Raw genomic sequence first — 15,583 nt, forward strand, 5'->3', positions numbered from 1 at the left:
AAATCAGGAGTGGGACGCCCAACTGACTAAACCACCCAGGCACCCCATTCCTGAATCATTCTTCATTTAATTGGTTGCCAAGAAATTACTATTTCTAATTTACAAAACATATGGAATGAAACCAAGTTATCTGGTGTTTGTTAATGTGTGAATATTTTTAAACAATGTGGGTGGAATATCCTAATTTGGTAAGAGAATTTTAGTCCCTATTGAATATTTAATTTTTCCCCAAATGTAGCATAGTCACAAGAATGCAGACTTCCAAGATCAAGTATAGTCCTGCACCTCCTAACTCTGTAATTCTAGGCACTTAAAAGGATTTCTCTGCCTCAGTTCCCTCAACTATAAAAGGGAATGATAATGGTGCTTAATTCACAGCAAGAACAAATGATTTAAAACATGTTAAGTGGGTAGAATAGTAACTGACACATACTAGGTGTCCAATAACACATTAAGTGCTGCCGTTAATGTTGACTGCTGACCTGTAAACTATTCCTGCATAGATGATATTAATCTATCTGTCTTTTAATAATATTTGTATCCTTAGACTTTATATTGTGTCAATCAGTTGTCTAATAAAATGAAATGGGAAGATCACCGGTCTCCTTTTATTACTGTGTTTTTGAACAACCTGTCCAAATACTATTCATTCATTCATTTACTAATCAGTTATTTGGGAACTTAGTATGAACTAAAATATTCTTATTCCCTTTGGTTCAAAGACACCCTGCAGGGGTGTCTTTGATAGTTTGAGAGTTATTCCCTTATTAAAATAAAGGTCTCTGCCCTCATGGCTTACCAATCTCCATAAATACGGCTGATGTGTGAGAGTTCAGTTGGGTTCTGGATGTTTAGGGTGTTCTCATAGCTGAGTTTTAACGAATAATGTAGTTTTAGTTTCCTCAGCGGAACTGTCCAGGAATTGAAATCCTTCCATCCAGGGAATTCGAAAATATCAGTTATCCACTATAATATATTCATTACTAAGGTGATTTCTCATCTTAGCTCTAAATTAGCCATTGAGATTTTGCTCAAAGTAGGCCTGCCCCCATTGCTATATTTCTCAAAAAGATGAGATAATCCCTTCCCAAAGACCTATTCGAATTCTGTGAAGAACATAAGCTGATTCTGGTCTTCGGACTCTGACTTGAGACTTCTTTTATTTTGACATTAACTTGTCTTGTACAGTTTATGAATTTGTGAGACTGGGGAATCAGAGAAAAGTCAACATCTTGATATTCCCTTTTCAGGAAACAGATCATGCCAAAGATATGGTGAGCCGTGCAATTATAGATTCCCAGGCTCCAGAAGAAATGAAGCATAGTCAGTCTATGGTTGAAGATGCACAGCTACCCCTGGAGCAGAAGAAAAGGAAAATCCAGAGGAATCTTAGGACTTTGGAACAAACTGGACATGTGTCATCCAAGAATAAATACCAAGACATTCTCAATGAGATTGCCAAGGTTTTTGGAAATAGTATTCTTCCTTCTTCACTTAGCAGACATTTGCTCATCATTGGTCACATGCTAGGCACTCTCTGAGGTGACATAACAAATTCATAGTTGTATTGCCATGATCAATATTATAGATTTTCAAAGGCTTCAAAGCCATTGATGACTTTTTTTTTTTAAGATTTTATTTATTTGACAGACAGCGAGAGAGGGAACACAAGCAGGGGGAGTGGGAGAGGGAGAAGCAGGCTTCCCGCTGAGCAGGGAGCCCGATGCTGGCCTCGATCCCAGGACCCTGGGATCATGACCTGAGCCAAAGGCAGACACTTAACCCACTGAGCCACCCAGGCACCCCACTGATGACTTTTAATAGAAAAAACTCACAACTTCCCCAAGTCATTAGGACATTTGACACACACCAGAAATAAATGCTCAGGAAATTTTATTGACAAGTCTCATCTATACCTTTAAGCAATACCTACTAAGTTTGGGGGTTTTTTTAAGATTTTATTTTTTTGGTAATCTCTACACCCAGCATGAGGCTCAAACCTACAACCCTGAGATCGAGTCACATGCTCTATCGAGTGAGCCAGCCAGGCACCCCAATACTTACTAGTTTTAAAATAAAAATGATACTTCAATGAGAGTTCTCTCTTATTAGTTGTCATATAGCCCAGTTGCTCTTAGGACCTGCCACTGGGAGATATTAACTCTGTGTCCCTGAGAATGTGCCTCTGAGCAGTTGAGCCTAAATGCAGTTAAGACCTCAAGGGTGCTTTCTGTTTTCTCATCCCATATTTTTACAGTTGGGAAACTTCCTGAGAAAAGGATCTCAAATTAGTGTGAGGAAGCATCACAGGAAATGGCTAAGATCTGTTTGCCAAGGATAAGGAAGTATATATTTGTATCAAAAGGACATTTCATTCTTTTTATCCAAATATGCCAATTAAAATGGATCTGGAGGTTAAAGGCAGTTAAGTGATCAGGGGAAAAAAGAAAATGTTCTCACCTTCTTGGTGGAAAATCAACTCTGCTTCTTTCTTCCATGGAAAGTTATGGTCACTTAGAGCAGTAGACTTAGTCCTCCTAGCCTAAGTGACTCAAGGGAAGTCACATTTCTTTCCATAGGTCTGGGGTGGAAAATATTGCTCTCTGGGAATAATTAGTAGAGAAATGAATGCTTTTGCCTTAAAAAAAAAGGTCTACCATGAAGGCATCCTCCAAAAGATTCTGTTTACTGGAGAATTGTTATTTAAGGGTGTGTGCATGTCTATCTGGATTCCTAGGTGAATCTGTTTTAATTTGTCCACATAAGGAAAGTCATAGTAAACAAGCGCCATTTTCTGAAATGAAACATTTTCGTGATTTACCCGTTAGATGTACAAATAAATCTTATGCCTGTAAGCTTAAATATAGCCTAGCTCCTGTAAGTTGTAAGCAGTTGGGACAACTTAATGTTCTCCGAACTCTATTTAAATCCAAGGAATAGTTACCAGAGTTATATCCTTCCCATCAATCTTGAGAGCTCAGTTGTTTTTGGAAACCTTGAGAAATATTTCTCAGATTAAAAAGTACATTGTTTTTCGTTTGTTTCTTTGTTTTACTCATTTCTAAAAGGAATGCGTTGATTACATGTAAACCTTTCCAGGTGAAGTATTCTTCCAAGTGGAACGTTGAACACATTCTGAAGAAATTGCTGTCTCCTAGGAAAGTCTTCCTTAGGCCCCTCTTGAAACACTATTTTTCCTTAGGTTAATTGTATGGTTATTCCAAAAATGCTTGTCTGCTTTTCCATCAAGGAAAAAATAAACCTTAGCAACTCTGTTAGAGTGAACTATGGACACTTGCCAGTCTGAAGTATAAGCAAGGAAGGAGGGGCGCTTTGGTGACCTTCAGGTGAAGGTCACTGAGGGAAGCTATATGGTCACAAACAGGGATTCAATAGTCCACATTCTCCTTGTCCCACATTGGCAACATCATAAAGTCAGCTTCTTAAATCTCGTATCATAGCCTTGACTTGTTCTTTTAGGACATTCGAAATCAAAGAATACATCGTAAGCTTCGAAAAGCTGAATTGGCCAAACTTCAGCAGACCCTGAAGGCACTCAATGAGAAGGCGGCATTTTATGAAGAGCAGATTAATTATTATGACACCTACATAAAGACTTGTTTAGACAACTTAAAAAGAAGGTAAGTTAAATTTCTATATCCATTTGTGGGGTCCTGGTGTATAGGGGTGTCCGTTCTGCTACAGTCCTGGACAGCGGGGCTTGGAAGCAAACTGCTTGCTTTATTTTATAACCAAACACTAGAAACTCAATCTTGTGGTTTGCTGCTGTGATCTAAGAAGTCAGAAGTGCATTTGGGAACTTTTGAATTGCCCATCAGCATTGGAATTTGAGTAGCTCAATTTGTTGTATTTTAAGCCAGTAGCCTTAACACCTGGGGAAGCACCCTCTTTTTCCTTTGTTTTAGTCAAAGGTGTCTTTGAACACTATGATAAAAATTAAACTACTCTTGTTTTTTGAATGTTTACAGTAAACGATATTAATGTTAGATAACTCCAGGTGTTTGCTAACAACGAATGCAGCCTAATGATTTAAAATTACTTAGTGGGGCCCCCGGGTGGCTCAGTCAGTTAAGCATCTGACTTGATTTCAGCTCAGGTCATGATCTCAGGGTTGTGAGGTAGAGCCCACATTGGGCTCTGCGCTCAGCACGGAGTCTGCTTGAGATTCTCTCGCTCCTCTGCCCTTCCTCCGCTAACCACCCCCCCTCACACGTGCTTGCTCTGTCTCATAAATTTTAAAAACCTTTAAAATTGCTTACGGGTTTAAAAAAATATTATTGACATAGAAGACAAAATTTGGCAGTTTCCTATTATCCATTAGCATACATATTACAGATTTTTTTATATGCAACGTAGCCACTTTTAATGAGTATTCTTTGCTCATAATTGTTCTTACTCCTAGACTAAGGTTGATACTAATCAAATTTTAATTATCCATTTAAATATGTAATGCAATATTTTCATGTAATCCATGTAGTCAAATTAACAGTAGGAAATGATGCTGTACGGGAAAACCAATTGCATTAATCATAGAAGATTTGATGAAGGGAGATAAGCAAATTTAAACCGCATCTATTTGGGCCCCCCCTAGCTCTGAATTTTAATTCATTTGCTTGCAGCCTGTAAATTACTTTTGCTCTGTTCCTGGGAAGAAGAAGTTGATCAAGCTAATAATACCCAGTAGATTCAATAGGGTTGTTGGGGGGGGGGGTTTACATATTTATTGCAACTACTTGAAGGCATTTTACAAGCTCTGCAGTTAGGTGAGCTGGATTTGCATTCTAATTTCCTCTTAGATTGTGTGATCTGTGACCCAGCCCAGTAAACGTCTCTGGAACTTCAATTTTCTCATCTTTAACGTAGCATGAGTACCAGCTTCACAAGCATTGTTATGAGAGCTAAATGAAACAATAAGAAAGGAATTTATTTATTTCAAAGCACTATGGAAATGTCAATTTTGCAAATGCGAGGCAATATTCATAAAGTACTTAGAACATTGCTGGCCACATAGTATTTATTAAATAAACTAAAAAAATCTTAGTAATACCTTTACTTAGAAGTATGCAATTCAGATTAATGAACCAAAACTGCTTGCAGAATGACTTAGTATAGCCACGTGTTTCGATATGCCTGAGAAAATAGAGGACAAGTTTTATGAAAAATGTTAGTCTGTAATTCAAACTTCAGTCACTCTGAAAATAGCTTTCTCTTATATTTCAGTAGTGAGGTTTTATGGTCTAGGGAAGAGTGTCACCTACTACCGCAAAATCTCGGAAAATCTCACCTTAACTGTCGCAAAATAAAAAGTTTCATATTCAGGGCAGTGGGGCTCAGTGTGAGCAGTGGTGGGCACCCTGACAGGGTTATTGCACCACCCGAAACCTCTGACTTTGCCATCATGACAACAGACAGTTTATTCTTCTTTTGTCAGAAATTCTCGAAGATCCATTAAACTAGACGGAAAAGGAGAACCCAAAGGGGCAAAGAGATCTAAGCCGGTGAGGTACACGGCAGCAAAGCTGCATGAGAAAGGTGTCCTCCTGGGGATAGACGACCTTCAAACAAACCAGTGAGTGTGACCCAGAATCTACACAGAGCACAGGTGCCCTCTAATCACTCCCATAAAATCCGACTCCCTTCTCTTAGGTTTCCTGTGGCCTTTGAAGAGAGCTTCATTTGGTTGTCTAGTCTTCCCAGCAGACCCCAAACATCTGGTGCTGTGGGTTGTAGGAAGTACCCAGTGGGTCACTGTGTTTCCCATGGCTGGTCCGGTGTGTTTGGATTTGCCAGCTTTCCCTTTCCCACCAAAAGAACTGAGTCATATCAGTGAGAATGAAAAGCTGTCTTTTGGTCTTGAATGATAAGAGTTATTTACAAGTGCGAAATAGTACCTTTCTCATTTCAAAGCCACAGATTGTGTGCCAGCACCTGGGTCAGAGCCATCTGCGGTGTGCTGTTGGTGTGTGTATTTGACCTAGAGGGGAAAATGGAAACCCTCCGCTGCAGCCCCGTACCACGTGCCAGTGGGTTCTCTGTGTTAAAGGGACCATGAGCCTTGTGTCCCATCACTGTTGGGGGGGAGCCAGACTCCCCATGTGCCCTTCTCTCCAACTCCTCCCTTCTCTCCAGAACTGGTCTCTATTCCACTTAACCCCAGCAAACCTTCTCTCGACTACACCCACTCAGAGAACATGCTTCCTCATCTTTGTGGTTTCTATAAAAGACGTCATCCATAATATTCAACTGGGTGGCTGAGTCGGTTAAGCGTCTGACTCTTGATCTCGGTCAGGTCTTGATCTCAGGGTCGTGAGTTCAAGCCACACATTGGGCTCCACGTTGGGCATGGAGCCTACTTTAAAATGAAATAAAGTAAAGTAGAATAAAATAAAATTCAACCATCCTCTCAGCAGTACAATTCAATATCTAATCCTCACATTCTGTGAACCTCCTATTTCCAACTATATTTTATGATCTTTAAGAACAAGGATGACATTTTAATAGCATTTCTTTTATAATAAAGGACCTACTTCAGTGCTCTCAGCTACAGTCCCAAAAGAACCATCAAACCTAGGTTAGTGAGCAGAGTGGGGAAGGGGTATGATAGGAGGTTTTGGGGATTAGGGTTTTCCCTGTGGACCTCGCACTAAGCCTGGTAACTAAGGATTCCATTAACTGGTGTCAGCTTTACACATAAATTTGCAGTTCCACATGTGTGAGTGTCCCTTTCTTCATTAGGTTTAAAAATGTTACATTTGATATCGTATCTACTGAAGATGTGGGCATCTTTGATGTCAGATCAAAATTCCTTGGTGTCGAGATGGAAAAGGTACAGCTCAATATTCAGGTAAGCTGGGATTTCTGCAAAGTGGGGGTGATTTTTATAATGTGGGGCGTTTGTGCCTCCCCTGGCTTCTACCCTTCGTAACAGTGAGGTTCACCGGAAGACCCCTGCAAGCCTTATTTGCCAATATTAGCTTTTTAAGCATTGATGATTTTTTTAAAAGCTCTGATTTTTCAAAATATTAGAACTCAAACTGCTTTTAGATGGCAAACCATAGTGGTCAGTGTTTCTAAGGCGTGTTTCCATTTTGAAGCTTCGAGGGTAAACATAGTATCAAAGTATTGAGAGCTATGAAAGCTGGCAAGTTTTCTTTTATTAGGAACTTGGATTTCTTTCTCAGACTACATATGCCCAGGATTGGAACTTTCCTGACCTCATTTCTCCTTCTTTCTCCTTAGAATCACTTTTACATTAGTGTATTAAATCAATTAAACGCTTAGGGGGCACCTGGGTAGCTCATCTGTTGAGCGTCCAACTCTTGGTTTTGGCTCAGGTCCTAGTCTTGTGGTCGGTCATAGGATAGAGCTCTGCGCACTGAGTTTGCTTCAGATTCTCTCTCCTTCCTGCTTGTGTGCTCTTGCTCTCTCTCTCAAATAAATGCATAAATAAAATCTTTTAAAAAATTCTTTCCCCCTCTGCCCACGCGCACATGCATGCTCTCTCACTCTCTCCTTCTCTTTCTCTTTCTCTCTCTCAAATAAATATATCTTTTTTAAAATATCTGTTAAATGCTTAGAATGATAAGAATGAAAGACTGTGCAAAATAGTTATCTATAAGTAGAAAAATGGTGTCCGTGGTCTGAATTATTGCCTTTTACTCATAAGAACCACATTTAAGCTAAATATACTTGAACAGAAACTGAGACATCCAATTTCTGCGTCTAAAAAACCACCACAACAACTGAAAATGAAGGGAGTGTGCAACCAAATGTTTACTCCCAACCTCTTCTTAATCCTTAGCGTAGGATCGGTTAAAAGAAGTATCTGGGGGGCCCCTGAGTGGCTCAGTCATTGGGCATCTGCCTTCAGCTCAGGTCATGATCCCAGAGTCCTGGGATCGAGCCCTACATCTGGCTCCCTGCTCAGCAGGGGAGTTCTGCATCTCCCTTTCCTCCCCACTTGTGCTCTCTCTCGCTGTCTCTGTCTCTGTCTCTCAGAAAAAAAAAAAAAAAAGAAGAAGTATTTGAGTTTTTCTTTTTCACATAAGAGATTTTAAATGGAAATAACACCTAATTACCTGGGTCCCAAATTACTTGTAAAATGGTTCCCAGGTACTCTATATGTATCTACACAAACCATCTTGATGAGCCCCTGCAAGTGACAAGTTCTAGCCTCACTGCCCACTGAGCCAGTGGCCGAGAGCCCTGAAATGACTTCCCTCTCCTAGGAGCAGATGCCAATCCCTTCTTTTCTGTCTAGCATTCCTTGTAGCTTAAAAGGAAAAATTAGAACTAAGTGAGTGTGATAAGGCCATTGAGATAATGGAGTAAATTAGAGTCTAGAGAGAAAATGAAAGATAATGTGTAATTATGAAAAGTATATATAAGTAAACAGAACTGTTTTCTACCTTATTTTAAATGTCACTAAATGTATCCGTCTAACAATTTAACTGAAAAGCTTGAGTGACCCTATGTACCACTTAGATAAATATGGGAAGAGAAAAGAATGTGCTCCAAAGTGAATTGTCTTGGTTAGTCATTTTTCTCTAGAAGCGGCAAAGACATATCATGTGTTTGTCAAGAAGGAAATGACCCAAGGCCAATCAACATCAACTGGACAGATGAATTCCAAGTGACCAGGAGACACCTGTTCAGACAGGCCTCAAGAATTCCATGGGACTTCCTTTGAACAGTGGTGCAGATACCAAGCTTCACATGCTCCTTTGTTAAGGATTTCAGTATGCAGTGGGATTAGCTATTCACGCCATTCATCTGTACACGTAATTGATTATGAAATGTTACTCCTTAGCAGCCCCAGATTTTTAAAGTCATTAATATATCACCAGGGCTACCTACATAATTTGCAGGGCTTGATGCAAAATGAAAATGTACATCCCCTTATTCAGAATTATTGAGAATTTCAAAATAGTAACAGCGGAGCATTAAACTAAGTGCAGGGCCCTACTGATCATGGGACCCTGCACAGGTTAAATGCCCCAGTAGCCAGCCCTGCATCTAATAGCTATAATAAAGTCAGACTTCTGTTTATACATAAGGCCTTCAGACAATTACGTTATCACATGAATTACCAAAGAGGACATGATGGCCAGGTCATCAGTGTGAGACAAGGACTGGCAACAGGACAGAAATTTGTAAGAGATTTAAGGGAGATCGCTTCTAACATTATTTCTAGGTCTTCTTCTCCCACTCTTTCCTCAGTTCCTAAAGATTATATCCTGATTAAATCCTATATGTATTGGTAGTATAGCTAACAGAAGGGTGTGACTTAAGTGAGGATGTTCTCCTGGCACAGATAATGGCCAGTGTTCATCAAGGGCTACAAGGTTGACTCTCTTCCTTTCCCAGATGAAGAACTGAGAGGTTCAGAGAGCTCGTTATACAAGAGGCAGCTGGAGTCCAAGTTCTTCATCACTCGGCTCCATTGCCTCTCTCACAGGATTCCAGTTAATCCTGACAAGGCATGGGTGGCTTACAAAAAGCTTGGGGACCTTGATCTCCTGTGCCCAACAGCACCCCTGTGAAGTAGGCAGTGTTCTCACAATTTACACACACACAAAATACAGAACTTCAGAGAGGTTGTGTGATGTTGCAAGGTCATAAGATAGCAAATGGTGGGGTTAAGTCTCAAATCTGATCTTCCATCCACAAGTTCAGTCATTTTCTTTGCTCTCCACGTTGGGGGACCATCTGATTCCCCTGCAGACACCTGCAGGTGTCTCTTACTTAGAGCTGAGTACAGTTGGAGGTAATTGAAGAAGTGGAGAAGGAAGCTGGGAACAGCCAAAGTTCTCTCAAAGATGATTCCAACTTCTTTAATGGAAGTTAAGCAAGTGGCCTTGCTTAATGTAGATAGAAGGCATTATCATTAAGAACCAAAAGTTTCCAGAGCTAGGAACAAGAAAATGAGGTCCTGGGTATATTAGTCTGTGGGAATTCAAGAATGATATCTTCTATTTGGGAAAGACCCCCCCCCCCCCGCCCCGTCCTGTGGTGTTAGGAAACATTGCTGTTTATCTCATGCATATGACTGGTGTGACACATTTACTAACTTTAGCAAGAGGTGATTTCCTTTGTTTATATGGTGGCAGAATGATTGACTTGAGAATAAGGACTTGTTCTCAATACAGGGACAGAAATAGTTTGAATCAGGAAGGATTTGCTCTATACAGGGGTCTCCAAATTTCTATCACACAACTTCAGTACATAACATGATCATTTATGCCCATTTGTACATACTTATTTATAAAGTATACATGCCCTTACTACTATACTCTATAAAATATATATACAAAATGTAAACATTTAAAGAATGAGAAAAAATAAGAATAAATAGTTCTCATATTCTTTTTGCTTCCCAAGGAATTGCCTTTCTTGCTCCACTTTATTTTTTTTTTAAAGATTTTATTTATTTGACAGAGAGAGACACAGCGAGAGAGGAAACACAAGCAGGGGGAGTGGGAGAGGGAGAAGCAGGCCTCCCGCCGAGCAGGGAGCCCGATGCGGGGCTCGATGAGGGGCTCGATGTGGGGCTCGATCCCAGGACCCTGGGATCATGACCTGGGCCGAAGGCAGGCGCTTAACGACTGAGCCACCCAGGCGCCCCTCTTGCTCCACTTTAGAAAACACCACTGTTCTAAAGGCTAGAACCCATCTTGCTTGAATATTTATATTTTGAATTTTTCTATTAAAAACTATAATTACGTATCTGTTATTAATTTGATGATGGTTTTCTGTTATACAGTGCTTATCAATTCTAAAAATCTATTTTCTTTCACTTAGGTAAGTGATTCTCAAAGTATGGCACTCAGACCAACCATGCCATCATCACATGGGAACTTGTTAAAATGCATATTCTTGGGCCTCACCCCAAAGCTACAAAGTCAGAACTTCTGGTGGGTGGGGCCCAACGATCTGTGTTGTAACTAGCTTGTGTTTTTAACAGGATGATTTTGATGCACACTCCGTAGTTAGGTCAGCTGAATCTTATTTTTGTTGACAGATTCTTCGAGAATGTTTTTTAAATGTGCAAAATGTCAAATTTGATATTTAATGATGATCTTCACAATTTCAGGATTTACTTCAGATGCAGTATGAAGGAGTAGCTGTCATGAAAATGTTTGATAAGGTTAAAGTGAATGTGAACCTTCTCATATACCTGCTGAACAAAAAATTCTATGGAAAGTGAAGTGCCTACAGAAATTTCATGGAATCTGTATCATCTGGATTAAGAAATGAATCTGTTTAATATTTTTGTTGTTAAACATGATTGAAATCACTGCTTATAAATGTGTGATTTTTAAAACAAAACAAAACAAAACAAAAAAGACCAAAACACTTCTGAAGAATGTACCCATGTGCCTTTTTGATAATTTAATACTATGGTAGAATAATCAAAAAAAAATGAATTAATGTAAACACTTCCACATTATACTGTGGTATAGGTACTCTGATTTAAAACTTTGGACCTTCTGTGATTTGTTTTAAAGTAGGGAGAAAATAAGTTTAGTTGACTAGAGACAAATCTATAAACTTATTTTCCTATGAAAAAATTTTAAGCGTCCCATTTGAATAATGTAATTCTTCATAGATTTTTTTTTTTTTGGTCTATGGAGTTATAGAAACCTAATTATTTGTAATGAATTATTTACACAGATATTTAGTTCTAAGCCCTACCTTCTGGGAGTTACCAATTTTAAAGAAGTTTTGTGCAATTCAATATGAAGTTTTTATAGGTAATTGAAAGTGATAATACAGTAACACTTTCTGTATAAAAGTATATATTTTATGTGATTTATTCCTACTAAATGAAGTGCACTACTGCCTCATGGTAAAGACTCTTGTTCCCAGAGCCTTTAAGTGACTAAGGAACACCACGGTAGCGATCCCCCCTAAGCCCCCACCTCCACCCCTCACAGTTTATTTGAATACTTAAATTGCGCCTCTCAATTTTTTGTAATGCGATAAAAATCAGTATCTAGATGGTTTTTAAATGTATTCTTTGAAAATTGTTTTATGTAAAATAAATGTTACTGAATGACACAAATTTGGCTTTTTAGTTGTCTTAATCTAAATCTGTTGAGTGGGCAGAAGGTTCTTGGTGGGGCTTATCAGGAAAAGAAACAACATGCCTATGTAGCTGTACTTGGTAAGGTGCAGAGTAAACTGCTGTGACCAAGAAATCCAAAACCCTGTGGCTGGAACAAGAGAGAAGTTTGTTATTGTCAAATTCAGCAGTTCAAAGGTAAGTGAGCAGGCCCACAGGATTATCTAGGGCCCAGGCTGGCCATTTGGCTCTCTCCTTATCGCTGATTCCCAGCCACAGAAGAGGGAAAGAAGTCCAGGGCATGCGTGTTGTTTTAAGTCACTCGTGTCACTTCTGCTTACATCCGATTGGACAAAACTTAGTCATGCTGCCACAGCTAACTTCAACAGAGGCTGGGAAATAAGGTCCCCAACTAGGCAGCCAGGTACCCAATCAAAAGCTGGGGTAAGGGGCGCCTGGGTGGCTCAGTCCATTAAGTGTCTGCCTTCCACTGAGGTCATGATCCCAGGGTCCTGCTTCTCCCTCTCCCTCTGCTGCTCCCCCACCCAGCTTGTCTCGTTCTCTCTCTCTCTCTCTCTCAAATACCTAAAATCTTTAAAAAATAAAAAGCTGGGTAAGAGGGCGCTGCTATTACTGAAAGAGTGACTGCTGGAGACAGGTTAGCTATCTCGAGACATGACCATAGTAATCCAGACTCTCAGGCTGGAACGCCGTGACCCTCGGTATTCTGTTCAATGATTCAACACACTTTATTTTCCACAGGGATTTGCAAAACATTGAGAAAGTGTAACTTATGCACATTTGACACGAATGAACTTTAAATGTGAGGCCAACAGAATTTGGAAAGTTCAAATTTTTAAAAGTAGAATCTGCCCTTTTTAGGGACTGCTTCCCAGCTGTACATATTTTTAACAAAGAGAAAAGGCTCTTTGTCAAAACAATGCTCAAAATAGTGCTCACTATCTTAACAGTTCATGGATGTGTGCGGGTTGCGGGGAAAGGTGGTGTTAATGCATTAACGTTAACGCAGACCTGCATACCTAAAAGGAATCAAATAAACATACGGCTGCTTAGGTGTCATCTTGTGAATAAACCTCATCCTCCCCTGAAGCTACATGACTTGAGGAACAAGAGCCAGGGACACAGTAGGAGGTAGGTTAAACTTCCTCCCATGTGCTCCAGGAAAGATTGTTAACGGAAATGTGTCAGAGGAGCCAAAATTAAGGGGAAAATTGTTGGGAGGCAAAAGCTAACCTCTCATAGTATCTCTGAAGGGAGTTTGTCTTATTGCAACACCGAGCGTTATGTTTGAATGTTGTCTGTATTAACATAGACCTTCGTACCCTGCCAGTACCCTCAAGGAATGGGGTGAATGTTTTCCCTCCGTTGGCCCACAGTATAAGGCTGTTGTTGAAGATACTACCAATGGCTACTTGAGATCTTTAAAGCACATGAATGAATGAGTAACCCAGAGAAGGAGAACCGTGATGAAAAAAAGCGTGGACAGGAAGAAGCCAGTGGAGGTATGGATGTAGAGATGGTTGCCGCCGAGGCCCATGCCCCTCCCAGAGGGACTGAACCCCAAGCCAGAGACAGTTGTACCTTATAACCCTGAGCCACTAAAGACTCCTAACCATTGCAGGGGAGGAAAAATTTTCCCTCCCTCCTCCTGCGTTCGTGGCTGAGATGCCCTGTAATAAAAAATTATCAAGAGAAAAACAAATACAAGTTTAAGACGCATGCCTCATGTATACATGGGAAATACCCAGGAAAATTGAGAAAAACTCCTTGAAACAGCCCAAGCCCCCACCTTAGAAGGATGTTGGGGAGTGGGGGCCGGCGGGAGGGACGGCGTTGCACTTCAGGGGAAGATGATGAGAAGAGGAAAAGTTTGGTGAGATTGACCTTGCCTGGAAGATAAACCAGGTGAATAAGTGATGTCCAGCTGTAACTCTCTTCCTGGTACAGCCTCCCTTTCTAACGTAAATTTTCTTCATAAATGTAAATTGCCATTACAGAAGGATAACTTTTATTTTCAGAGCTTCTCTTGTGTCAGCAGTTTCACAAAATAATCACTTCAAAATAAGCCATGTGCCAAAGAGGCCTATTTTGGAGGGGCACATTCTGCTACCCTTCACCAGCCTCCTCCCCAGGGCTCTTAACTCTCCTTACTCAGTGAGAAGAAAAAAAAAAATTTTTTTTTTTTTGCTTTTGAAACACTTAGCAGTTGAAACTCTAACTTGATTAAGTCTAAAGCTGACTCCTTTATTTTGATGTATGTCTAGCCATGTTTCCAATATTATGAAAATGGCCTTCCATTGGAAGGTTGAGAGTCCGTGCTCCCGTGAACTCCACTTTTTAGCACCTAGACATTAAAAAGGCAAAAAGGACTTAAGCTGCATTCTAGCTACTCTCAAAGGGTGTGTTCTAGTAATCTCCAACAGAGAGAAAACCTGTGCATATTTTGATATTCTGGAAGTTTGTGGTGAAATAGAGACCAACTCAATGTGACCAGTGTGTGACATGAAGTCATTGAAAGACCAGAACCATAACCTCTGTGTTAGTGTGTGTGGGTGGTTGGGCCCTAATTAGAGGTGCTATTCATGATGTAACTTTTACGACTTTGGCGGTGGTTAATCGGGGATTCGTGGTATTCCTCAAACATTCCAAGAGGTGAACCACGGAACTCTGAATGTTGACAGTTGCCTGTATTTTAAGAGATTCTGGTGGGCATTGGATCCTATACTGCTGATCAGCTTTTGAAAACACATTGCCTCTGTTACTGAAACCAGGATTTGGTTAACAGGTTAAGTTAGAACCACACCTTGAGCTGAGACTTCCATTTTCTCCTGCCTGCACACACTGAAGTTCACAGTTCTCAGGCCTTTGAACTCTGGTATTTACACCAGCAGCACCCCTACTCCTCCTCGGGCCTTCGGTCTCTGATTGGGGGTTATGTCGTCAGCCACCACCCCCCCCGCCCCCGCCCGGTTCTCAGGCCTTCGGACTGGGACTGAATTATATCACTGCTGGTGTGGTTCTCCAGCTTGCAGATAGCAGATCGTGGAACTTCTCAGCCTCTCTGTGTGAGCCAGTTCCTGTAATAAATCTTCTCTTTTATGTATATCTATATACATGATACAGATAGATGATAGAGACTGTTGGTTTTATTATCTAGAAAACCCAGATTAATACAGAAGGGAAATGAATACGAGAAGTAAAAGATACTGAGTTCAACACCTTATATACCTGGAACAAAAGTTTTTGTAGTTGTTTTCTCTTTAACAGGTACTAAATCTGACCTTTTCTTAGCACCCCCACCACAGGGACAGTCTAACCATTCTATCCATGATATAATTAGTGAAAATACATTTGTTGACGGATTATGAGAGATTAATGTTACTTATTTTTTTTAAGGTTTATTTTAGAGAGTGCATGTATGAGTGGGGGGAGGGGCAGAGGGCCAGAACCTCAAGCAGACTCCCCTCTGAGCACGGA

The 15,583-nt window shown here is 40.3% G+C and overlaps 1 protein-coding gene across 3 annotated transcripts in view; it reads left to right on the forward strand.

Annotated features, from left to right (window-relative positions):
• The window catches only part of IQGAP2 (IQ motif containing GTPase activating protein 2), a 287,962-nt gene extending 275,877 nt beyond the window's left edge, over positions 1-12,085 (forward strand). For all 3 annotated transcript variants that reach the window (XM_028114559.2, XM_028114560.2, XM_028114561.2), the window contains 5 exons: positions 1,251-1,463; positions 3,481-3,641; positions 5,453-5,590; positions 6,757-6,865; positions 11,114-12,085. In XM_028114559.2, the coding sequence (XP_027970360.1) occupies positions 1,251-1,463; positions 3,481-3,641; positions 5,453-5,590; positions 6,757-6,865; positions 11,114-11,227 (735 nt within the window). In that variant the 3' untranslated portion in view covers positions 11,228-12,085. The remainder of the gene's footprint in view (positions 1-1,250; positions 1,464-3,480; positions 3,642-5,452; positions 5,591-6,756; positions 6,866-11,113) is intronic.
• Positions 12,086-15,583: the final 3,498 nt, after the last annotated feature.

This window comes from Eumetopias jubatus, unplaced genomic scaffold, assembly GCF_037043125.1.
Source record: "Eumetopias jubatus isolate StellerSeaLion01/CBP00866 unplaced genomic scaffold, mEumJub1_p1.0 scaffold_5, whole genome shotgun sequence".
In the NCBI taxonomy this organism is placed as follows: Eukaryota; Metazoa; Chordata; class Mammalia; order Carnivora; family Otariidae; genus Eumetopias; species Eumetopias jubatus.